At 42.8% G+C, this 26,748-nt stretch overlaps 1 protein-coding gene across 1 annotated transcript; it reads left to right on the plus strand.

Annotated features, from left to right (window-relative positions):
* Positions 1-23,906, plus strand: LOC142599343 (uncharacterized). Its single transcript, XM_075739210.1, has 7 exons — positions 1-183; positions 379-592; positions 6,267-7,784; positions 13,379-14,896; positions 20,491-22,008; positions 23,595-23,814; positions 23,900-23,906. The coding sequence occupies exons 1-7, from the start codon at positions 1-3 to the stop codon at positions 23,904-23,906; spliced, it is 5,178 nt and encodes a 1,725-aa protein (XP_075595325.1).
* Positions 23,907-26,748: the final 2,842 nt, after the last annotated feature.

Raw genomic sequence — 26,748 nt, forward strand, 5'->3', positions numbered from 1 at the left:
ATGCCCCCAAGATCAGAAATTGGCTACCTCTTTAATGACCTGCAGGCGGCAAAAGAGAGAATAGAGAAGCTAGAGCCGCTTTCATTGCAACCCTTGGTCAAGATCGAGTACATTTATGATGATGAGCAGGACCAGTCCCCCCACGTTACAACCAAGGAAGTCCCCTATACTGCTGTCGAGTTGGCAAAACTAAAAAAGGAATTTGGCTGAACCCCTAAGGAATCGGAAATGGAGTATGTGTGGAGAGTATCTTTGTCTGGGGCGGACCAGATTCTGTTAAGTGAAAGAGAGGCGGAAGGGTATTGGGGACCAGGAGTGTTTTTAACTACTGGGAACCACCATGCCCCCTGGTCTTTGACCCAATGGGTAGCCTATTAGGCGGGTGGCTTGAACCCCCTGGAGAGGGGCGACCCTCTTGCGATTACGGGGACCATAGATCAATTCGTAGAAAGTGTGCAGAAGGCAGCTTGTCTGCAGATGATGTATGATCGAAAGTTGGAGCCTAGACAGGAGTCCCCAATGATGATGCCAGTAGATCCTGAACAAATGACTCCCCTTATAAGGGGACTCCCCGATTCCTTGAAACCAATTGGTATAGAATTACAAGGGAAAATACAAGCGATGCCCCAAGGCAACAGAGTCGCGGCTGCTTTAGAAGGACTTACACCACACCGCTGACCCTCGGACAGGAAAATGTGGACCTGGGGAGAGATAGCCCAAGAACTGATCAATTATGGGCGCAAGTATGGCCCCGTCAACCTTCCAACTGCCAAAACGGACTCCAGGGGCTTGAGGCAAGCGGAAGTAAAAATAGTTCCGTGCCCTGGGAATGATAGGAGAGTACCTCTCACCAGACCACCGGGAGGGAGAGACATCCCGAACAAATGTAATAGACTGTGTGTAACCGATGTGTTTAAGTTTTTAACCATGGTGATGGGATCAAGATGAGATTATTAGCAATAGTAGGGAATGAGAAAATATTTTAGGAATGAGGACCTGAGAGCTTGGTGGTACCATGGAACTGATAAACTGTGTGGTCGGTATGTACCATGGAACTGATAAACTGCATTATTGGTACGTGAGCCAAATAATATTTCATTTTCTGTCAAAATCATGTCCTTTGAGTGAACTTTGTTCATTATAATCTCATTATAATACCAAAACACACCTCCATGCTAAAAACTACCCACCTCCAAGGTACGACCACCCCTCACTGGGCATGCTCTCTGAATTTCTTTAAGTATATAGCTTTAAAAGCAAAGCGAGAAAGTTTTACACCAATCATAATGAAGTAACTATGTAACTATGTGATGTAATTGTGACCATGTGTGTATTGAGAATATAAATATGTGCATGTTCGTAGGCTAGGTATGCACGTTAGGTGGAACTATCCCCCGTGCATCCAGCGCTGCAATAAAGAATGCCTGCCTTTTAACACTACATTGGTGTTACGAGGTTTATTCCCGGATTTCGGTGACAGTTTCTGGCGACCCAGATGGGACCCTGCTTTTGAACCTCGACGGATCCGTGGGATCGCAGGATCTCCAGCCGGCACCGGGGAATTCTCGGGGAGAACCTCCGATCCCCGGACCGAAGAGCTCCGAGCAAGACCCCTGGGAGAGGTAAAGGCATTCTTATTTGATTTGAATATTGGTTTTTTTGAATATTTGCTCTTACCATCGTGGCGGGACAGGCCCGCACCAAGAGCACAAGTTGAAGGCCTTATTCAAGGAGCACCGGGACAGGCCCGCACTGGGACAGGCCCGCACTGGGACAGGCCCGCATTGGGACAGGCCCACACTAGGTTCAAGGAGCCCGTGGCTCTCCGGGACAGGCCCACATTGGGACAGGCCCGCACCGGGACAGGCCCGCATTGGGACAGGCCCACACTAGGAGCACGGGAGGCCCGCTCGTAAGGCGCGGTGAAAGCTGCGCAGAGTTGGGCTGAGGAGAAAGCTGCGCAGAATTGGGCTGAGGCAGGTAAAAGTCTCTGCTAGGCGAAAGCCTGTGGAGCAGGGCCCACTGGGGAGGGGAAGCCTCCAAGATTGGGATTTCTGGTGGCAGCAGAAATCCCTGGGATTTCCAGTGGCAGGGGAAATCCCTGAGGGAGATCTAACACGGGTTGGAGTCCCTCTGACTAGTGCTTGTGATAGTGCACAATCACAACCACTAAGTCCCTGGGAGATGGGTACTTTTCCGAGTAAGAAACCAATCCCACGAAAAACACCACTGGGATGTATTTTGGAACATTGGAAAGATCTGGGAAACATTGATCCTTTGACTCGGAAACAGTTGATTGAATATTGTAATCACTGGTGGCCACTGTATATTTTAGAGAATGGGGAAAAGTGGCCGGAAAACGGGACGTTGCAGTATAACATTATTTTGCAACTAATGTTATTTTGTAAAAGGGAAGGTAAATGGCATGAAATGGCATATGTGGATTTGTTTTTCACGCTGCGAAATCATCCGGAATGGCAAAGACAATGTGAATTGGTTTCATCTAGTTCTACAGTAATGGCATTAAAGGGGCAGGAACCTGATAAGGATTTAAAAACAGGTTGCTCATCTTGTGGATTTAAAGGATGCCTTCTTTTGCATACCTCTGGATACGAAAAGTCAAGGCATATTTGCCTTTGAATGGGAGAGTCCCACTACAGGAAGGAAAACGCAATTAACATGGACTGTACTTCCACAAGGATTTAAAAATAGCCCTACAATATTTGGAAACCAATTGGCAAAGGAATTAGAAATGTGGAAGAAACAGAATCAAGGAGGAGGCATATTACTACAATATGTGGATGATATCCTGATAGCAGCAGAAAGTAAAGAAACATGTTTTGAAATGACTATCAGTTTATTGAATTTCCTGGGCCAGGGAGGATATAGAGTCTCCAGAAACAAGGCTCAAATAGGGAAAGAAGCAGTGATTTATTTGGGATTTGAGATATCTCAAGGACAAAGACAATTGGGAAACGAAAGGAAAGAAGCCATTTGTCAGATTCCCGAACCTAACAGCCCAAAGGAACTGAGAGCCTTTTTGGGAGTGATTGGATGGTGCAGACTCTGGATTTTAAATTATGGACTGTATGTGAAACCCCTATATGAAGCCCTGAAAGAATCTAAAGATCAATACCTGACTTGGACACCTGAATGCCATAAATCATTTAAAGAACTCAAAAAGGCATTAATGATGGCCCCTGCACTGGGTCTACCTGATCTAACCAAACCTTTTGAGCTGTTTGTGCACGAAAGGCAACATCTGGCCCTTGGAGTGCTGGCGCAGCGGCTGGGATCTTGGAAGCGACCAGTGGGGTACTTCTCCAAACAACTTGACACTGTGAGTAAAGGATGGCCGGGATGTTTGCGTGCCGTGGCAGCAACGGTGCTGCTGATTGAGGAAGCCCGAAAATTGACTATGGGCCAAAGAATAGTGGTATATGTACCGCATATGGTAATAACTGTCTTAGAACAAAAGGGGGGTCATTGGTTATCCCCTAGCAGAATGTTGAAATACCAGGTTGTCCTATTGGAACAAGATGATGTGGAATTAAAAACCACAGCAATTGTAAATCCAGCAATGTTCCTGTCAACAGAAAATCCTACTGAGACATTGGAACATGACTGTCTGTTAACCATTGAACAAGTTTATTCCAGCAGACCGGACCTGAAGGACGAACCCTTGGAGAATCCTGATCTGGAACTGTTCACGGATGGAAGCAGTTTTGTGCAAGAAGGAAGGCGAATGGCCGGGTATGCTGTTGTCACCATCGACAAAATATTGGAGTCAGGGACACTACCTGCAAATACATCAGCACAGAAAGCAGAATTGGTGGCGCTGAAGCAGGCCTTACGAATGGCCGAAGGGAAAAGAGTAAACATATGGACTGACTCCAAATATGCATTTGGTGTGATCCATGCTCATGGAGCCATATGGAAAGAAAGAGGGCTGATAACAGCCCAAGGATCACCTATAAGACATAAGGAGGAAGTTCTTCAGCTCCTACAAGATGTGCAAAAACCAAAGGAAGTGGCCGTAATGCATTGCAAAGCTCATCAATTTGGTCAGACGGCTGTCAATATAGGTAATCGGTTGGCGGATAAAGCTGCAAAAGAGGCTGCAGAACGAGGTATCCTTGCACTGGTACCAGTAAAACAGGTAAAAATTCCAAATGTAAAAGTAAGATACGGTAAATTAGACGAACAATTGGCAGAGCATTTAAAGGCATCCCAAAATGCAGAAGGATGGTGGGTAACACCAGAAAATCAGGTAATAGTAACCCCACAAATTATGTTGGAACTTGCAAAAAGCAACATGAACAGACACATTGGGGTGTAGATGCCATGGTTACAAATTTGAAAACATTTGTAGTATGCGTAGGAATGACAGGAATAATTAAGTCAATAATAGCTAAGTGCCCGATCTGTCTTAAAAATAATCCTTTAAACCAGAGGAAAGCACCTTTAGGAGTAACAAAGCAGGGTAATTCCCCAGGAGATTATTGGCAAATCGATTTTTCTGAATTACCCAGACAAAATGGGTATAAATATCTGCTGGTACTGATTGATACGTTTTCCGGATGGCCGGAGGCTTTTCCTTGTCGCACCAACAAAGCGAGAGAAGTGGTTAAAATATTGTTAAAAGAGATAATACCAAGGTTTGGGGTACCATTGGGCATGTCTTCTGATAGAGGACCACATTTTGTAGCAGAAATAGTCCAGCAAGTAAGTAAAATTCTGGGGATAAAATGGGACTTACACACTCCCTGGAGACCGCAATCAAGCGGGAAGATTGAAAGAATGAATCAGACCTTGAAAAGACAACTGAGTAAAATTTGCCAAGAAACATCTTTGAAATGATCACAGGCTTTGCCATTAGCCCTGTTAAGAATAAGAATCCAACCAAGGTCTAAAGACGGTGTAAGTCCATATGAAATATTATATGGCAAACCCTACCAAACTCCTTTAATCCCAGGGGACATGAGGGTAACAGGGGAAACAGATTTGAAAACATATCTGATTTCTTTAGGAAAGACCCTCGAAGCGCTCAGAAGATATATTGTGCTGACCAGACTGCTTGCTCTTGATACGCCTGTACATCCATACCAGCTGGGTGACTTTGTGTATATAAGAACATGGAATTCTGAACCACTCCAAGAAAAGTGGAAGGGACCCTTCCAGGTACTGTTGACAACTTATACTGCAGTTAAGGTAGAAGGAGTGGAGCCGTGGATTCATTATACTCGAGTAAAGAAGGCACCGTCAGAGCAGTGGACATCTATGCAAAAAGGACCTTTGAAACTCAGACTGTGTAGAAAATTTGACAGGGAACTGGAAAACTAAAAGAACTGGTTTTCAAAATGGAAAATTTATAAAGGGTTTGCATGTTATGTGTTGAACTATGAATATTATGAATTGTTTGATTGGGTTAATAACACTTTTTTGTGTTTTGTCGCTGATCTGTAGCCAAAGAAATACAGAATGGCTATGGTCCCAAGCTATGATGGGACCATATCCCAAAGACCATTCTCCAAATTTAGCCACTGTGGTAATGCATGAATCTGAAGTTTACCACCCACCAGAGTGGGAATGGGACAGAAAGGACTGGGTCCGTGTCTTAACAGGAACAATTGGAGAAAAAATCCAAGTAGGATGCAGAAAGATGGAAGGATCTCTTCATGAGAAAGCTTCTTCAGTTACCATTACCGGAAATCTATTAGACCCTAGTTCTAATCTTACAACGAGACTCTGTCCCACCACAGAATGGAAATGTAACAAACAAGATTCTCTCATTACGTGTTGCCGCCAGCAGAATGTCGGTAATTACTCCTTAGACCCTAGTACCAATAATGTTGAAATCACCAAATTCTGTATTAAGGAACAAGGAGATTGTTGGCACAATTTTACTTTGACTAAGCCAGTTTATGTGGTGTGCAATTGGCGACCTAATCCATTGACAGGAGGATTACGAAGCCTTACATTCAAATTCAAGATAAATGTTGTAACTAAACCCCTAGTGATGCTTGTTGCAGTAGTCACGCACGCTGGCACAGATACCCTTTTTACGTTAACTAGTAAAAGTGAAGTCACCCCCTCTTTTATGGTACCACAAGGGAATGACATCACAATAAGATGCAGATTAATCACTGAATCTCGCATTGAACCTATAAACAGTTATGAAAATGGATCACATGGCCCTATTTTGTGTAAAGATCAAAATTTAGACTGTTGGTTAAATTTGACTACTGTACAATACTCCCGTAAAGTGATCTGTGGTAAAAATAACACCAAATACTGGGGAGAACTTAAAATAGACGTTATAATACCTACTACCCAACCAATTGTTGTGCTTAACCCGAAAATCTTTGAAATTGGACCATACGTGATCAGAAATACAGGCTTGCAACAAATGTTGTTTAACCCGGCATGGTCTCTCAAACAAGTTGAATTGTCAATGCAAAACAATGTTTCAGATATTCAACCAGCTTGTTCACCTTTCTTAAAAACCTCATATGAGGGGTGGACAACCTGGCTACAAAAACGAACTCTTACTATGAAAAGAACACAAAGAGACTTGACCGGTGTTTTGGGAACAGGATTGGGAGTTTTAAATAGCATTGATTCAGAAGTAATAATGAACAAATTGGCAGCCTCAATTAGTGATTTGGCTAGATTACAACAACCTTTACGATCCTCTTTACTGGCTTTAGGAACTAACCAGTGGCTGTTGTCAAGTATATTACCCACATGGGAAAGAATAAATGTAAGGGACCATGAGTTAATTACGGACGCACTTGGGGTGATCCAAAATAACCTCTCCTTGACTCTCAGTTGCATTCAGGCTCAATTATGGATGCAGTCGGTGGCTGCCTCAATTATAAGAGAAGGCGAAGAAGGCACTCTCCCTACTGAAATTAGGAAAATAATTTGGGACAGTGCTACTGATTTTGAGAAAGAACTCCAGTCCTGGTGGAGCCTGGTAAACTTTACTTATGATCCCGTTACAAACACAGCTACAACTTTTGTGCTCACTATATCCAATGCTACCAAATACTCAATTTACCCCATCATTGCATTAGGGATAAACCATAACGGAACTATACTCTATCCTTCCGAGCATAGAGTATGGGCCCGAAAGATGAATGAAAAATGGCAAACTGTTAATTTGGAATCTTGCATCGTGCGGGAACAACAAGGATTTGTCTGTGAAGGTAATGCAATTGAGGCACAAGATATTTGTTTGGACACTGAACAAAATATTTGCCATTTTGAGGTTCATCCTAACGAAAACCCTGAAACCATACTTGTATATATCGGCAAGGGCTGTGTATGCTTGAGAACTGTTTGTGATTTTTTGTATGTAGATGAGGTAGTGGTAGAGATTAGAAATAATTCAAATTTTTGTATTTGTAATTTTACTAAGATTGATGGATGTGACTTTTCTTATTCGACCCCGGTCACATCGCACCAACTTTTGCAGTCTAACTACATGTTGATTCATGAATTATTACCTATCCCCATTGGAATGAATCTCACTTTAGTAAAACAGTTATTACGACACAAAGATTTGATTGAAATTCTGGAAAAAATTAAGGAAAATGGGCAGAAAACCCTAATAACTGTTCATCACAATGTGAAAGAAATACATCGAGTTTTTGAAAGAGTGCAGAGAGATGCAGAACTTAAATGGTGGGACACACTTTTTGGATGGTCGCCTACTGCTACAGGCATCCTAAACAAGTTATGTCACCCCATCGTGATTCTTTTAACATTGGTTTTGATCAGTATGACCTTGTCAGTAATATTATATATCATAACTTGGAAAATGATGAATCGATTAACACATCTGAAAGAACAAATTATTCGTGAAACTTCTCTCACTCATATGATCATCCAAGCTGTTGCAAAACAGCAAAACAAACAACCCAGAGTTTCCTCCAACACATAGAAAATAATTAGTGTAGTGGAAGTATTGAAAAGGTGATTATTTCAAAACTTCCAAAGGGGGGATTGTAACCGATGTGTTTAAGTTTTTAACCATGGTGATGGGATCAAGATGAGATTATTAGCAATAGTAGGGAATGAGAAAATATTTTAGGAATGAGGACCTGAGAGCTTGGTGGTACCATGGAACTGATAAACTGTGTGGTCGGTATGTACCATGGAACTGATAAACTGCATTATTGGTACGTGAGCCAAATAATATTTCATTTTCTGTCAAAATCATGTCCTTTGAGTGAACTTTGTTCATTATAATCTCATTATAATACCAAAACACACCTCCATGCTAAAAACTACCCACCTCCAAGGTACGACCACCCCTCACTGGGCATGCTCTCTGAATTTCTTTAAGTATATAGCTTTAAAAGCAAAGCGAGAAAGTTTTACACCAATCATAATGAAGTAACTATGTAACTATGTGATGTAATTGTGACCATGTGTGTATTGAGAATATAAATATGTGCATGTTCGTAGGCTAGGTATGCACGTTAGGTGGAACTATCCCCCGTGCATCCAGCGCTGCAATAAAGAATGCCTGCCTTTTAACACTACATTGGTGTTACGAGGTTTATTCCCGGATTTCGGTGACAGTTTCTGGCGACCCAGATGGGACCCTGCTTTTGAACCTCGACGGATCCGTGGGATCGCAGGATCTCCAGCCGGCACCGGGGAATTCTCGGGGAGAACCTCCGATCCCCGGACCGAAGAGCTCCGAGCAAGACCCCTGGGAGAGGTAAAGGCATTCTTATTTGATTTGAATATTGGTTTTTTTGAATATTTGCTCTTACCATCGTGGCGGGACAGGCCCGCACCAAGAGCACAAGTTGAAGGCCTTATTCAAGGAGCACCGGGACAGGCCCGCACTGGGACAGGCCCGCACTGGGACAGGCCCGCATTGGGACAGGCCCACACTAGGTTCAAGGAGCCCGTGGCTCTCCGGGACAGGCCCACATTGGGACAGGCCCGCACCGGGACAGGCCCGCATTGGGACAGGCCCACACTAGGAGCACGGGAGGCCCGCTCGTAAGGCGCGGTGAAAGCTGCGCAGAGTTGGGCTGAGGAGAAAGCTGCGCAGAATTGGGCTGAGGCAGGTAAAAGTCTCTGCTAGGCGAAAGCCTGTGGAGCAGGGCCCACTGGGGAGGGGAAGCCTCCAAGATTGGGATTTCTGGTGGCAGCAGAAATCCCTGGGATTTCCAGTGGCAGGGGAAATCCCTGAGGGAGATCTAACACGGGTTGGAGTCCCTCTGACTAGTGCTTGTGATAGTGCACAATCACAACCACTAAGTCCCTGGGAGATGGGTACTTTTCCGAGTAAGAAACCAATCCCACGAAAAACACCACTGGGATGTATTTTGGAACATTGGAAAGATCTGGGAAACATTGATCCTTTGACTCGGAAACAGTTGATTGAATATTGTAATCACTGGTGGCCACTGTATATTTTAGAGAATGGGGAAAAGTGGCCGGAAAACGGGACGTTGCAGTATAACATTATTTTGCAACTAATGTTATTTTGTAAAAGGGAAGGTAAATGGCATGAAATGGCATATGTGGATTTGTTTTTCACGCTGCGAAATCATCCGGAATGGCAAAGACAATGTGAATTGGTTTCATCTAGTTCTACAGTAATGGCATTAAAGGGGCAGGAACCTGATAAGGATTTAAAAACAGGTTGCTCATCTTGTGGATTTAAAGGATGCCTTCTTTTGCATACCTCTGGATACGAAAAGTCAAGGCATATTTGCCTTTGAATGGGAGAGTCCCACTACAGGAAGGAAAACGCAATTAACATGGACTGTACTTCCACAAGGATTTAAAAATAGCCCTACAATATTTGGAAACCAATTGGCAAAGGAATTAGAAATGTGGAAGAAACAGAATCAAGGAGGAGGCATATTACTACAATATGTGGATGATATCCTGATAGCAGCAGAAAGTAAAGAAACATGTTTTGAAATGACTATCAGTTTATTGAATTTCCTGGGCCAGGGAGGATATAGAGTCTCCAGAAACAAGGCTCAAATAGGGAAAGAAGCAGTGATTTATTTGGGATTTGAGATATCTCAAGGACAAAGACAATTGGGAAACGAAAGGAAAGAAGCCATTTGTCAGATTCCCGAACCTAACAGCCCAAAGGAACTGAGAGCCTTTTTGGGAGTGATTGGATGGTGCAGACTCTGGATTTTAAATTATGGACTGTATGTGAAACCCCTATATGAAGCCCTGAAAGAATCTAAAGATCAATACCTGACTTGGACACCTGAATGCCATAAATCATTTAAAGAACTCAAAAAGGCATTAATGATGGCCCCTGCACTGGGTCTACCTGATCTAACCAAACCTTTTGAGCTGTTTGTGCACGAAAGGCAACATCTGGCCCTTGGAGTGCTGGCGCAGCGGCTGGGATCTTGGAAGCGACCAGTGGGGTACTTCTCCAAACAACTTGACACTGTGAGTAAAGGATGGCCGGGATGTTTGCGTGCCGTGGCAGCAACGGTGCTGCTGATTGAGGAAGCCCGAAAATTGACTATGGGCCAAAGAATAGTGGTATATGTACCGCATATGGTAATAACTGTCTTAGAACAAAAGGGGGGTCATTGGTTATCCCCTAGCAGAATGTTGAAATACCAGGTTGTCCTATTGGAACAAGATGATGTGGAATTAAAAACCACAGCAATTGTAAATCCAGCAATGTTCCTGTCAACAGAAAATCCTACTGAGACATTGGAACATGACTGTCTGTTAACCATTGAACAAGTTTATTCCAGCAGACCGGACCTGAAGGACGAACCCTTGGAGAATCCTGATCTGGAACTGTTCACGGATGGAAGCAGTTTTGTGCAAGAAGGAAGGCGAATGGCCGGGTATGCTGTTGTCACCATCGACAAAATATTGGAGTCAGGGACACTACCTGCAAATACATCAGCACAGAAAGCAGAATTGGTGGCGCTGAAGCAGGCCTTACGAATGGCCGAAGGGAAAAGAGTAAACATATGGACTGACTCCAAATATGCATTTGGTGTGATCCATGCTCATGGAGCCATATGGAAAGAAAGAGGGCTGTTATCAGCCCAAGGATCACCTATAAGACATAAGGAGGAAGTTCTTCAGCTCCTACAAGATGTGCAAAAACCAAAGGAAGTGGCCGTAATGCATTGCAAAGCTCATCAATTTGGTCAGACGGCTGTCAATATAGGTAATCGGTTGGCGGATAAAGCTGCAAAAGAGGCTGCAGAACGAGGTATCCTTGCACTGGTACCAGTAAAACAGGTAAAAATTCCAAATGTAAAAGTAAGATACGGTAAATTAGACGAACAATTGGCAGAGCATTTAAAGGCATCCCAAAATGCAGAAGGATGGTGGGTAACACCAGAAAATCAGGTAATAGTAACCCCACAAATTATGTTGGAACTTGCAAAAAGCAACATGAACAGACACATTGGGGTGTAGATGCCATGGTTACAAATTTGAAAACATTTGTAGTATGCGTAGGAATGACAGGAATAATTAAGTCAATAATAGCTAAGTGCCCGATCTGTCTTAAAAATAATCCTTTAAACCAGAGGAAAGCACCTTTAGGAGTAACAAAGCAGGGTAATTCCCCAGGAGATTATTGGCAAATCGATTTTTCTGAATTACCCAGACAAAATGGGTATAAATATCTGCTGGTACTGATTGATACGTTTTCCGGATGGCCGGAGGCTTTTCCTTGTCGCACCAACAAAGCGAGAGAAGTGGTTAAAATATTGTTAAAAGAGATAATACCAAGGTTTGGGGTACCATTGGGCATGTCTTCTGATAGAGGACCACATTTTGTAGCAGAAATAGTCCAGCAAGTAAGTAAAATTCTGGGGATAAAATGGGACTTACACACTCCCTGGAGACCGCAATCAAGCGGGAAGATTGAAAGAATGAATCAGACCTTGAAAAGACAACTGAGTAAAATTTGCCAAGAAACATCTTTGAAATGATCACAGGCTTTGCCATTAGCCCTGTTAAGAATAAGAATCCAACCAAGGTCTAAAGACGGTGTAAGTCCATATGAAATATTATATGGCAAACCCTACCAAACTCCTTTAATCCCAGGGGACATGAGGGTAACAGGGGAAACAGATTTGAAAACATATCTGATTTCTTTAGGAAAGACCCTCGAAGCGCTCAGAAGATATATTGTGCTGACCAGACTGCTTGCTCTTGATACGCCTGTACATCCATACCAGCTGGGTGACTTTGTGTATATAAGAACATGGAATTCTGAACCACTCCAAGAAAAGTGGAAGGGACCCTTCCAGGTACTGTTGACAACTTATACTGCAGTTAAGGTAGAAGGAGTGGAGCCGTGGATTCATTATACTCGAGTAAAGAAGGCACCGTCAGAGCAGTGGACATCTATGCAAAAAGGACCTTTGAAACTCAGACTGTGTAGAAAATTTGACAGGGAACTGGAAAACTAAAAGAACTGGTTTTCAAAATGGAAAATTTATAAAGGGTTTGCATGTTATGTGTTGAACTATGAATATTATGAATTGTTTGATTGGGTTAATAACACTTTTTTGTGTTTTGTCGCTGATCTGTAGCCAAAGAAATACAGAATGGCTATGGTCCCAAGCTATGATGGGACCATATCCCAAAGACCATTCTCCAAATTTAGCCACTGTGGTAATGCATGAATCTGAAGTTTACCACCCACCAGAGTGGGAATGGGACAGAAAGGACTGGGTCCGTGTCTTAACAGGAACAATTGGAGAAAAAATCCAAGTAGGATGCAGAAAGATGGAAGGATCTCTTCATGAGAAAGCTTCTTCAGTTACCATTACCGGAAATCTATTAGACCCTAGTTCTAATCTTACAACGAGACTCTGTCCCACCACAGAATGGAAATGTAACAAACAAGATTCTCTCATTACGTGTTGCCGCCAGCAGAATGTCGGTAATTACTCCTTAGACCCTAGTACCAATAATGTTGAAATCACCAAATTCTGTATTAAGGAACAAGGAGATTGTTGGCACAATTTTACTTTGACTAAGCCAGTTTATGTGGTGTGCAATTGGCGACCTAATCCATTGACAGGAGGATTACGAAGCCTTACATTCAAATTCAAGATAAATGTTGTAACTAAACCCCTAGTGATGCTTGTTGCAGTAGTCACGCACGCTGGCACAGATACCCTTTTTACGTTAACTAGTAAAAGTGAAGTCACCCCCTCTTTTATGGTACCACAAGGGAATGACATCACAATAAGATGCAGATTAATCACTGAATCTCGCATTGAACCTATAAACAGTTATGAAAATGGATCACATGGCCCTATTTTGTGTAAAGATCAAAATTTAGACTGTTGGTTAAATTTGACTACTGTACAATACTCCCGTAAAGTGATCTGTGGTAAAAATAACACCAAATACTGGGGAGAACTTAAAATAGACGTTATAATACCTACTACCCAACCAATTGTTGTGCTTAACCCGAAAATCTTTGAAATTGGACCATACGTGATCAGAAATACAGGCTTGCAACAAATGTTGTTTAACCCGGCATGGTCTCTCAAACAAGTTGAATTGTCAATGCAAAACAATGTTTCAGATATTCAACCAGCTTGTTCACCTTTCTTAAAAACCTCATATGAGGGGTGGACAACCTGGCTACAAAAACGAACTCTTACTATGAAAAGAACACAAAGAGACTTGACCGGTGTTTTGGGAACAGGATTGGGAGTTTTAAATAGCATTGATTCAGAAGTAATAATGAACAAATTGGCAGCCTCAATTAGTGATTTGGCTAGATTACAACAACCTTTACGATCCTCTTTACTGGCTTTAGGAACTAACCAGTGGCTGTTGTCAAGTATATTACCCACATGGGAAAGAATAAATGTAAGGGACCATGAGTTAATTACGGACGCACTTGGGGTGATCCAAAATAACCTCTCCTTGACTCTCAGTTGCATTCAGGCTCAATTATGGATGCAGTCGGTGGCTGCCTCAATTATAAGAGAAGGCGAAGAAGGCACTCTCCCTACTGAAATTAGGAAAATAATTTGGGACAGTGCTACTGATTTTGAGAAAGAACTCCAGTCCTGGTGGAGCCTGGTAAACTTTACTTATGATCCCGTTACAAACACAGCTACAACTTTTGTGCTCACTATATCCAATGCTACCAAATACTCAATTTACCCCATCATTGCATTAGGGATAAACCATAACGGAACTATACTCTATCCTTCCGAGCATAGAGTATGGGCCCGAAAGATGAATGAAAAATGGCAAACTGTTAATTTGGAATCTTGCATCGTGCGGGAACAACAAGGATTTGTCTGTGAAGGTAATGCAATTGAGGCACAAGATATTTGTTTGGACACTGAACAAAATATTTGCCATTTTGAGGTTCATCCTAACGAAAACCCTGAAACCATACTTGTATATATCGGCAAGGGCTGTGTATGCTTGAGAACTGTTTGTGATTTTTTGTATGTAGATGAGGTAGTGGTAGAGATTAGAAATAATTCAAATTTTTGTATTTGTAATTTTACTAAGATTGATGGATGTGACTTTTCTTATTCGACCCCGGTCACATCGCACCAACTTTTGCAGTCTAACTACATGTTGATTCATGAATTATTACCTATCCCCATTGGAATGAATCTCACTTTAGTAAAACAGTTATTACGACACAAAGATTTGATTGAAATTCTGGAAAAAATTAAGGAAAATGGGCAGAAAACCCTAATAACTGTTCATCACAATGTGAAAGAAATACATCGAGTTTTTGAAAGAGTGCAGAGAGATGCAGAACTTAAATGGTGGGACACACTTTTTGGATGGTCGCCTACCGCTACAGGCATCCTAAACAAGTTATGTCACCCCATCGTGATTCTTTTAACATTGGTTTTGATCAGTATGACCTTGTCAGTAATATTATATATCATAACTTGGAAAATGATGAATCGATTAACACATCTGAAAGAACAAATTATTCGTGAAACTTCTCTCACTCATATGATCATCCAAGCTGTTGCAAAACAGCAAAACAAACAACCCAGAGTTTCCTCCAACACATAGAAAATAATTAGTGTAGTGGAAGTATTGAAAAGGTGATTATTTCAAAACTTCCAAAGGGGGGATTGTAACCGATGTGTTTAAGTTTTTAACCATGGTGATGGGATCAAGATGAGATTATTAGCAATAGTAGGGAATGAGAAAATATTTTAGGAATGAGGACCTGAGAGCTTGGTGGTACCATGGAACTGATAAACTGTGTGGTCGGTATGTACCATGGAACTGATAAACTGCATTATTGGTACGTGAGCCAAATAATATTTCATTTTCTGTCAAAATCATGTCCTTTGAGTGAACTTTGTTCATTATAATCTCATTATAATACCAAAACACACCTCCATGCTAAAAACTACCCACCTCCAAGGTACGACCACCCCTCACTGGGCATGCTCTCTGAATTTCTTTAAGTATATAGCTTTAAAAGCAAAGCGAGAAAGTTTTACACCAATCATAATGAAGTAACTATGTAACTATGTGATGTAATTGTGACCATGTGTGTATTGAGAATATAAATATGTGCATGTTCGTAGGCTAGGTATGCACGTTAGGTGGAACTATCCCCCGTGCATCCAGCGCTGCAATAAAGAATGCCTGCCTTTTAACACTACATTGGTGTTACGAGGTTTATTCCCGGATTTCGGTGACAGTTTCTGGCGACCCAGATGGGACCCTGCTTTTGAACCTCGACGGATCCGTGGGATCGCAGGATCTCCAGCCGGCACCGGGGAATTCTCGGGGAGAACCTCCGATCCCCGGACCGAAGAGCTCCGAGCAAGACCCCTGGGAGAGGTAAAGGCATTCTTATTTGATTTGAATATTGGTTTTTTTGAATATTTGCTCTTACCATCGTGGCGGGACAGGCCCGCACCAAGAGCACAAGTTGAAGGCCTTATTCAAGGAGCACCGGGACAGGCCCGCACTGGGACAGGCCCGCACTGGGACAGGCCCGCATTGGGACAGGCCCACACTAGGTTCAAGGAGCCCGTGGCTCTCCGGGACAGGCCCACATTGGGACAGGCCCGCACCGGGACAGGCCCGCATTGGGACAGGCCCACACTAGGAGCACGGGAGGCCCGCTCGTAAGGCGCGGTGAAAGCTGCGCAGAGTTGGGCTGAGGAGAAAGCTGCGCAGAATTGGGCTGAGGCAGGTAAAAGTCTCTGCTAGGCGAAAGCCTGTGGAGCAGGGCCCACTGGGGAGGGGAAGCCTCCAAGATTGGGATTTCTGGTGGCAGCAGAAATCCCTGGGATTTCCAGTGGCAGGGGAAATCCCTGAGGGAGATCTAACACGGGTTGGAGTCCCTCTGACTAGTGCTTGTGATAGTGCACAATCACAACCACTAAGTCCCTGGGAGATGGGTACTTTTCCGAGTAAGAAACCAATCCCACGAAAAACACCACTGGGATGTATTTTGGAACATTGGAAAGATCTGGGAAACATTGATCCTTTGACTCGGAAACAGTTGATTGAATATTGTAATCACTGGTGGCCACTGTATATTTTAGAGAATGGGGAAAAGTGGCCGGAAAACGGGACGTTGCAGTATAACATTATTTTGCAACTAATGTTATTTTGTAAAAGGGAAGGTAAATGGCATGAAATGGCATATGTGGATTTGTTTTTCACGCTGCGAAATCATCCGGAATGGCAAAGACAATGTGAATTGGTTTCATCTAGTTCTACAGTAATGGCATTAAAGGGGCAGGAACCTGATAAGGATTTAAAAACAGGTTGCTCATCTTGTGGATTTAAAGGATGCCTTCTTTTGCATACCTCTGGATACGAAAAGTCAAGGCATATTTGCCTTTGAATGGGAGAGTCCCACTACAGGAAGGAAAACGCAATTAACATGGACTGTACTTCCACAAGGATTTAAAAATAGCCCTACAATATTTGGAAACCAATTGGCAAAGGAATTAGAAATGTGGAAGAAACAGAATCAAGGAGGAGGCATATTACTACAATATGTGGATGATATCCTGATAGCAGCAGAAAGTAAAGAAACATGTTTTGAAATGACTATCAGTTTATTGAATTTCCTGGGCCAGGGAGGATATAGAGTCTCCAGAAACAAGGCTCAAATAGGGAAAGAAGCAGTGATTTATTTGGGATTTGAGATATCTCAAGGACAAAGACAATTGGGAAACGAAAGGAAAGAAGCCATTTGTCAGATTCCCGAACCTAACAGCCCAAAGGAACTGAGAGCCTTTTTGGGAGTGATTGGATGGTGCAGACTCTGGATTTTAAATTATGGACTGTATGTGAAACCCCTATATGAAGCCCTGAAAGAATCTAAAGATCAATACCTGACTTGGACACCTGAATGCCATAAATCATTTAAAGAACTCAAAAAGGCATTAATGATGGCCCCTGCACTGGGTCTACCTGATCTAACCAAACCTTTTGAGCTGTTTGTGCACGAAAGGCAACATCTGGCCCTTGGAGTGCTGGCGCAGCGGCTGGGATCTTGGAAGCGACCAGTGGGGTACTTCTCCAAACAACTTGACACTGTGAGTAAAGGATGGCCGGGATGTTTGCGTGCCGTGGCAGCAACGGTGCTGCTGATTGAGGAAGCCCGAAAATTGACTATGGGCCAAAGAATAGTGGTATATGTACCGCATATGGTAATAACTGTCTTAGAACAAAAGGGGGGTCATTGGTTATCCCCTAGCAGAATGTTGAAATACCAGGTTGTCCTATTGGAACAAGATGATGTGGAATTAAAAACCACAGCAATTGTAAATCCAGCAATGTTCCTGTCAACAGAAAATCCTACTGAGACATTGGAACATGACTGTCTGTTAACCATTGAACAAGTTTATTCCAGCAGACCGGACCTGAAGGACGAACCCTTGGAGAATCCTGATCTGGAACTGTTCACGGATGGAAGCAGTTTTGTGCAAGAAGGAAGGCGAATGGCCGGGTATGCTGTTGTCACCATCGACAAAATATTGGAGTCAGGGACACTACCTGCAAATACATCAGCACAGAAAGCAGAATTGGTGGCGCTGAAGCAGGCCTTACGAATGGCCGAAGGGAAAAGAGTAAACATATGGACTGACTCCAAATATGCATTTGGTGTGATCCATGCTCATGGAGCCATATGGAAAGAAAGAGGGCTGTTATCAGCCCAAGGATCACCTATAAGACATAAGGAGGAAGTTCTTCAGCTCCTACAAGATGTGCAAAAACCAAAGGAAGTGGCCGTAATGCATTGCAAAGCTCATCAATTTGGTCAGACGGCTGTCAATATAGGTAATCGGCTGGCGGATAAAACTGCAAAAGAGGCTGCTGAACAAGGTATCCTTGCACTGGTACCAGTAAAACAGGTAAAAATTCCAAATGTAAAAGTAAGATACGGTAAATTAGACGAACAATTGGCAGAGCATTTAAAGGCATCCCAAAATGCAGAAGGATGGTGGGTAACACCAGAAAATCAGGTAATAGTAACCCCACAAATTATGTTGGAACTTGCAAAAAGCAACATGAACAGACACATTGGGGTGTAGATGCCATGGTTACAAATTTGAAAACATTTGTAGTATGCGTAGGAATGACAGGAATAATTAAGTCAATAATAGCTAAGTGCCCGATCTGTCTTAAAAATAATCCTTTAAACCAGAGGAAAGCACCTTTAGGAGTAACAAAGCAGGGTAATTCCCCAGGAGATTATTGGCAAATCGATTTTTCTGAATTACCCAGACAAAATGGGTATAAATATCTGCTGGTACTGATTGATACGTTTTCCGGATGGCCGGAGGCTTTTCCTTGTCGCACCAACAAAGCGAGAGAAGTGGTTAAAATATTGTTAAAAGAGATAATACCAAGGTTTGGGGTACCATTGGGCATGTCTTCTGATAGAGGACCACATTTTGTAGCAGAAATAGTCCAGCAAGTAAGTAAAATTCTGGGGATAAAATGGGACTTACACACTCCCTGGAGACCGCAATCAAGCGGGAAGATTGAAAGAATGAATCAGACCTTGAAAAGACAACTGAGTAAAATTTGCCAAGAAACATCTTTGAAATGATCACAGGCTTTGCCATTAGCCCTGTTAAGAATAAGAATCCAACCAAGGTCTAAAGACGGTGTAAGTCCATATGAAATATTATATGGCAAACCCTACCAAACTCCTTTAATCCCAGGGGACATGAGGGTAACAGGGGAAACAGATTTGAAAACATATCTGATTTCTTTAGGAAAGACCCTCGAAGCGCTCAGAAGATATATTGTGCTGACCAGACTGCTTGCTCTTGATACGCCTGTACATCCATACCAGCTGGGTGACTTTGTGTATATAAGAACATGGAATTCTGAACCACTCCAAGAAAAGTGGAAGGGACCCTTCCAGGTACTGTTGACAACTTATACTGCAGTTAAGGTAGAAGGAGTGGAGCCGTGGATTCATTATACTCGAGTAAAGAAGGCACCGTCAGAGCAGTGGACATCTATGCAAAAAGGACCTTTGAAACTCAGACTGTGTAGAAAATTTGACAGGGAACTGGAAAACTAAAAGAACTGGTTTTCAAAATGGAAAATTTATAAAGGGTTTGCATGTTATGTGTTGAACTATGAATATTATGAATTGTTTGATTGGGTTAATAACACTTTTTTGTGTTTTGTCGCTGATCTGTAGCCAAAGAAATACAGAATGGCTATGGTCCCAAGCTATGATGGGACCATATCCCAAAGACCATTCTCCAAATTTAGCCACTGTGGTAATGCATGAATCTGAAGTTTACCACCCACCAGAGTGGGAATGGGACAGAAAGGACTGGGTCCGTGTCTTAACAGGAACAATTGGAGAAAAAATCCAAGTAGGATGCAGAAAGATGGAAGGATCTCTTCATGAGAAAGCTTCTTCAGTTACCATTACCGGAAATCTATTAGACCCTAGTTCTAATCTTACAACGAGACTCTGTCCCACCACAGAATGGAAATGTAACAAACAAGATTCTCTCATTACGTGTTGCCGCCAGCAGAATGTCGGTAATTACTCCTTAGACCCTAGTACCAATAATGTTGAAATCACCAAATTCTGTATTAAGGAACAAGGAGATTGTTGGCACAATTTTACTTTGACTAAGCCAGTTTATGTGGTGTGCAATTGGCGACCTAATCCATTGACAGGAGGATTACGAAGCCTTACATTCAAATTCAAGATAAATGTTGTAACTAAACCCCTAGTGATGCTTGTTGCAGTAGTCACGCACGCTGGCACAGATACCCTTTTTACGTTAACTAGTAAAAGTGAAGTCACCCCCTCTTTTATGGTACCACAAGGGAATGACATCACAATAAGATGCAGATTAATCACTGAATCTCGCATTGAACCTATAAACAGTTATGAAAATGGATCACATGGCCCTATTTTGTGTAAAGATCAAAATTTAGACTGTTGGTTAAATTTGACTACTGTACAATACTCCCGTAAAGTGATCTGTGGTAAAAATAACACCAAATACTGGGGAGAACTTAAAATAGACGTTATAATACCTACTACCCAACCAATTGTTGTGCTTAACCCGAAAATCTTTGAAATTGGACCATACGTGATCAGAAATACAGGCTTGCAACAAATGTTGTTTAACCCGGCATGGTCTCTCAAACAAGTTGAATTGTCAATGCAAAACAATGTTTCAGATATTCAACCAGCTTGTTCACCTTTCTTAAAAACCTCATATGAGGGGTGGACAACCTGGCTACAAAAACGAACTCTTACTATGAAAAGAACACAAAGAGACTTGACCGGTGTTTTGGGAACAGGATTGGGAGTTTTAAATAGCATTGATTCAGAAGTAATAATGAACAAATTGGCAGCCTCAATTAGTGATTTGGCTAGATTACAACAACCTTTACGATCCTCTTTACTGGCTTTAGGAACTAACCAGTGGCTGTTGTCAAGTATATTACCCACATGGGAAAGAATAAATGTAAGGGACCATGAGTTAATTACGGACGCACTTGGGGTGATCCAAAATAACCTCTCCTTGACTCTCAGTTGCATTCAGGCTCAATTATGGATGCAGTCGGTGGCTGCCTCAATTATAAGAGAAGGCGAAGAAGGCACTCTCCCTACTGAAATTAGGAAAATAATTTGGGACAGTGCTACTGATTTTGAGAAAGAACTCCAGTCCTGGTGGAGCCTGGTAAACTTTACTTATGATCCCGTTACAAACACAGCTACAACTTTTGTGCTCACTATATCCAATGCTACCAAATACTCAATTTACCCCATCATTGCATTAGGGATAAACCATAACGGAACTATACTCTATCCTTCCGAGCATAGAGTATGGGCCCGAAAGATGAATGAAAAATGGCAAACTGTTAATTTGGAATCTTGCATCGTGCGGGAACAACAAGGATTTGTCTGTGAAGGTAATGCAATTGAGGCACAAGATATTTGTTTGGACACTGAACAAAATATTTGCCATTTTGAGGTTCATCCTAACGAAAACCCTGAAACCATACTTGTATATATCGGCAAGGGCTGTGTATGCTTGAGAACTGTTTGTGATTTTTTGTATGTAGATGAGGTAGTGGTAGAGATTAGAAATAATTCAAATTTTTGTATTTGTAATTTTACTAAGATTGATGGATGTGACTTTTCTTATTCGACCCCGGTCACATCGCACCAACTTTTGCAGTCTAACTACATGTTGATTCATGAATTATTACCTATCCCCATTGGAATGAATCTCACTTTAGTAAAACAGTTATTACGACACAAAGATTTGATTGAAATTCTGGAAAAAATTAAGGAAAATGGGCAGAAAACCCTAATAACTGTTCATCACAATGTGAAAGAAATACATCGAGTTTTTGAAAGAGTGCAGAGAGATGCAGAACTTAAATGGTGGGACACACTTTTTGGATGGTCGCCTACCGCTACAGGCATCCTAAACAAGTTATGTCACCCCATCGTGATTCTTTTAACATTGGTTTTGATCAGTATGACCTTGTCAGTAATATTATATATCATAACTTGGAAAATGATGAATCGATTAACACATCTGAAAGAACAAATTATTCGTGAAACTTCTCTCACTCATATGATCATCCAAGCTGTTGCAAAACAGCAAAACAAACAACCCAGAGTTTCCTCCAACACATAGAAAATAATTAGTGTAGTGGAAGTATTGAAAAGGTGATTATTTCAAAACTTCCAAAGGGGGGATTGTAACCGATGTGTTTAAGTTTTTAACCATGGTGATGGGATCAAGATGAGATTATTAGCAATAGTAGGGAATGAGAAAATATTTTAGGAATGAGGACCTGAGAGCTTGGTGGTACCATGGAACTGATAAACTGTGTGGTCGGTATGTACCATGGAACTGATAAACTGCATTATTGGTACGTGAGCCAAATAATATTTCATTTTCTGTCAAAATCATGTCCTTTGAGTGAACTTTGTTCATTATAATCTCATTATAATACCAAAACACACCTCCATGCTAAAAACTACCCACCTCCAAGGTACGACCACCCCTCACTGGGCATGCTCTCTGAATTTCTTTAAGTATATAGCTTTAAAAGCAAAGCGAGAAAGTTTTACACCAATCATAATGAAGTAACTATGTAACTATGTGATGTAATTGTGACCATGCGTGTATTGAGAATATAAATATGTGTGTGTTCGTAGGCTAGGTATGCACGTTGGGTGGAGCTATCCCCCATGCATCCAGCGCTGCAATAAAGAATGCCTGCCTTTTAACACTACATTGGTGTTACGAGGTTTATTCCCGGATTTCGGTGACATGTGGGTGGAGGGAAAACAGAAGGGGATCCCGCGTGACTTAATGGATGGATTGCCAACAGACAAATTAGAAAAGTTGGTAACAAGATGGCCCACTAAATTGGCAAATGGAGAAGTGTATTTTGAGGATACTACTCCCAGTGCACCCTCCTTGATTGATTTATCAGAAATAAATGCCCCCCAAAATCTAGTGGGAAACTAGATCCTTCGCCCTTCAGTGGTGAGCGGAGGGGCGAAGGTTGGATACATATCAGACAGCTCACTGAGAATGGCCGGGGTCATTTACTAATTACAGGCCTTGTAGGACCAAAACAAGTTCCGGTCACGTTTTTGATAGATACTGGTGCTCAAATTTCAGCTATTAAAACAAAAGATGCTGCTAATTGCAGAGTTACATCCTGCAAACAAACACTGTTTGTGGCAGATGCATTTGGCAGTGTTCAACCACAGGCATTGGCAATGGTCAGCCTGCATCTGCCGGGAGAAGATAGTGCCACTACAGTGGCCACGGTAGTGTGAAAGTTTCCATTCAACCTCTTGGGACTTGATGTTCTGAAAGGGAAGACCTGGACTGATAATAAAGGGAGACAATGGTCATTGGGCTCCCCCGCCGTAGATATTCGGCTGCTACAAGCTGCACCACTACTTCCCCCTTTGAAGCTTGCAAATGTTAAGCCTTATCCGATACCTTTGGGGGCCAGAGAGGGAATAACACCTGTATTAGAGGACTTAAAAGGACAAGATATCGTGATTCCGACCCACTCTCCTTTTAACTCTCCAGTGTGGCCAGTACGAAAACCTAATGGCATGTGGAGATTAACTGTAGATTATCGCAGGCTCAACGCAAATACAGGTCCGTTGACAGCAGCAGTATCGAACATTGCCGAGCTTATAGCTACAATCCAGGAACGAGCCCACCCGGTCATGGCGACAGTGGATGTTAAAGACATGTTTTTTATGGTTCCCCTGCAGCCTGAGGACCAAGATCGCTTTGCTTTTACGTGGGAAGGCCAACAATACACTTTCACCCAGCTGCCACAGGGATATAAGCATTCCCCCACTCTAGCCCACCATGCATTAATGCAGGAGCTAGAGGTAGTCCAGACAGCGAAGGAGGTCAGTGTTTACCAGTATATTGACAACATTCTTGTGGGAGGGGACGAAACAGAGAAAGTCCAGATAATTCAAGATAATATAATTTCCCACTTAGAAAGTTTGGGGTTGAAAATTCCACCGGAAAAGATACAAACACCCTTGAGTGAAGTAAAATTTTTAGGAATTTGGTGGAAAGGGGGAATGACATGCATTCCACCGGACACCCTTTCCTCGTCAGATCAGATCAAAATGCCAGAGTCAAGAAGGGATTTGCAGCATGTACTGGGATTACTTGTGTTTTGGAGAAAACATATCCCTGATTTTTTGATTATCACAAGACCCCTGTATGATTTGTTATGAAAAGGGGCCCAGTGGGAATGGGCTGAACCCCATGAAGAAGCATTGCGGTTGCTAGTGTTTGAAGCAACTGCCCATCAAGCTCTTGGTCCCATTAACCCCACCGACCCCGTCCATATTGAATGGGGATTTGCCAAGACCGGACTGTCAATACATCTATGGCAAAAGGGCCCTGAAGGACCCACTCGGCCTGTTGGGTTCTACTCCCGTAGTTTTAAAGATGCCAGAAAAAGATATACAACCTGGGAAAAGGGCTTGTTTGTAGTCAGCTTAGCCTTGAGAGAGGCTGAACAGACCATTTGGCAACAGCTGATAGTACTTAGAGGCCCCTTTAAGGTAATCAAAACAGTTTTAGCAGGAACTCCGCCCCCTGACAGGGTGGCTCAGAGAGCCTCTGTGTGGAAATGGTATGCTCAGATAGATAGAACATTATTGCAACCACGACAGCCCTGCCCGTGAAGCAGCCCATGAGCAGCAAGGTTGCTGTGCCCACAGCCCTCTCTTCTTGATCTACCTGCTGCAGCACGCCCTCGAGGCAGCCAGCTCAAGGGCAAGTGATGTTATTTACAGGACCATGTGAAGTGAATTTTTTAGATGGAGAGTTTACTGGCCAAAGAAACATAGTTTTGAGACAACTGAAGCTATTCATGAATTTGTGCCAAGGATGGCAAATTGTTTAATTGAGAGTGAGGGGAAAGCAAAAAAAAAACAACCCAAACCCAATCAAAATGAAAGTCATGTTCGCAAGGCTCAGGTTTCCATTTCACAATGAAATTTGAAACCCGTTTGCCTAAATGTATTCATTGTCATTCTTAAACAACAAACAGAAAAAAACCCACGATGAGGAAACAGAAAGTAGTATTTCTTTTGATGTAAAATGAATGAATGAGTAATTAATCATAAAAAGCAAGCCTATCTTCCCTTGGCTGTGCTCAAAGATAGCCGCTCACTATCTCCGACTTACTCGTGACTTGCCAGAAGTGCATAAGAAAGGAGGTTGGAGATTGTCCCGATCCAATATCGGGGAGGTTTCAATACGATCCCAAGAGCGAGATTAAGACACAAACGAGGTCAAATGCCGTATACCAGAAACGGTTTTATTATGAAAAGAGTAAAAAAAAAAGGAAAAGGTAATGGTAACCGATAAGAGCGATAGGACAGGGCAGAAAAGAAAGGCAGAAAACCAAGCAAGACTCCGGGATAGAATCGCAAGAATAGTCACCGCCACGAGTCCACGGTGCCTCGGTGTCGGGGGGGAAGGGGTCCAGATCTCTCATTCTGCGACGGCGGACGAAGAGGTGGGTCCACAGCGTCTCGGAGGTCCGTCTCGGGAGAGTCCAAATCCCTTGCTCTGTGGAGGTGGGCGAAGGCGCGCCATCCTCATCTTGGCGGTCCCCTTTTATACTCGTGGTGGTCTTCACGATGGCACGTACGACACGGCTTCCACATTCCTGCACATGCGTACACACAGTTCCAGCCCCGTTCTTCACACCACTGTTATCTGACGCTGCGCGTGATCTTGCAAGGCGTTTTTCGAAGATTGAAAGTCTCGACGACCCGGCAATCGTCCTTACGACCCAGCAATTGCCCTTATCGCACTCAGTAGTTGAAGGGGTTTCCCGCTTGAGCAAAGCGATCTTTGAGACAAAAGTTCTTTCAGTCCGGTTTCTCACAGAGATGAAAGTGGTTTTAATGTCCATCCTTTCTTGTGTCACCAGCACAGCAGATTGTCTTTGCTTTCATAAAACAGCCCCTGAAAAATGGGAGCTGGGAAGGAGGTCAGTGATGAGCAAGAGCCGTGACCTCTGGACTAGTGACAGGCTGTGCACAATGCAGAGCAGAGCATCCAAGGAGCGGAGGAGATGCTCAGACAAGCACAGGAAGGAGGTGGTTTTGCCCTGCTAGAAGACCCTGGCATGTGTTGATCTCCCCAAAATGCAGATGTGCTTTCAACCAACTGGTTTCCCAATGAGAACCACTGCTAATTGAGATGTCACTGGCCCAGCTGGCTCACAGAGGTTCTAGGAGGTTGCATTTTCACTGCATACCACTAAAGTCATCCCAGAAACCCAGCCCACCTTGACTCCTCACCCTTCCCCCAGGATGGGTTTCTGCTGTGCTGCAGGTCGGTCCCATGACTGGTTTTTCTGCAGGAATTCATTCCAGCTCTTGCCCAGCTTCCTGGTGGGGACCCACCTTTCCCCTCCTCCATCAGACCAGCCTGCCTGCCCCAGCAGCTATTGCTGGGAGGAAATTCGGAGTTTGCTCCTCTGGAGAGTCCAGTGTTTCAAAACAGACCTTATTCCAAAATGGAACAAAACAAAGGCAGAGTTTTCCCTGTGAACCGGAATTTAATCATTTTGAGTCACTCAACTCAGCACAATTGGATAAAATCAAAATGTTTTGTCCTGATTTTAATTACCCATTGCTATTAAATTATTTTACATACATTACAGTGTAATATGCACAAGCATTTTGAGGTT

This window comes from Balearica regulorum, chromosome W (genome assembly GCF_011004875.1).
Source record: "Balearica regulorum gibbericeps isolate bBalReg1 chromosome W, bBalReg1.pri, whole genome shotgun sequence".
In the NCBI taxonomy this organism is placed as follows: Eukaryota; Metazoa; Chordata; class Aves; order Gruiformes; family Gruidae; genus Balearica; species Balearica regulorum.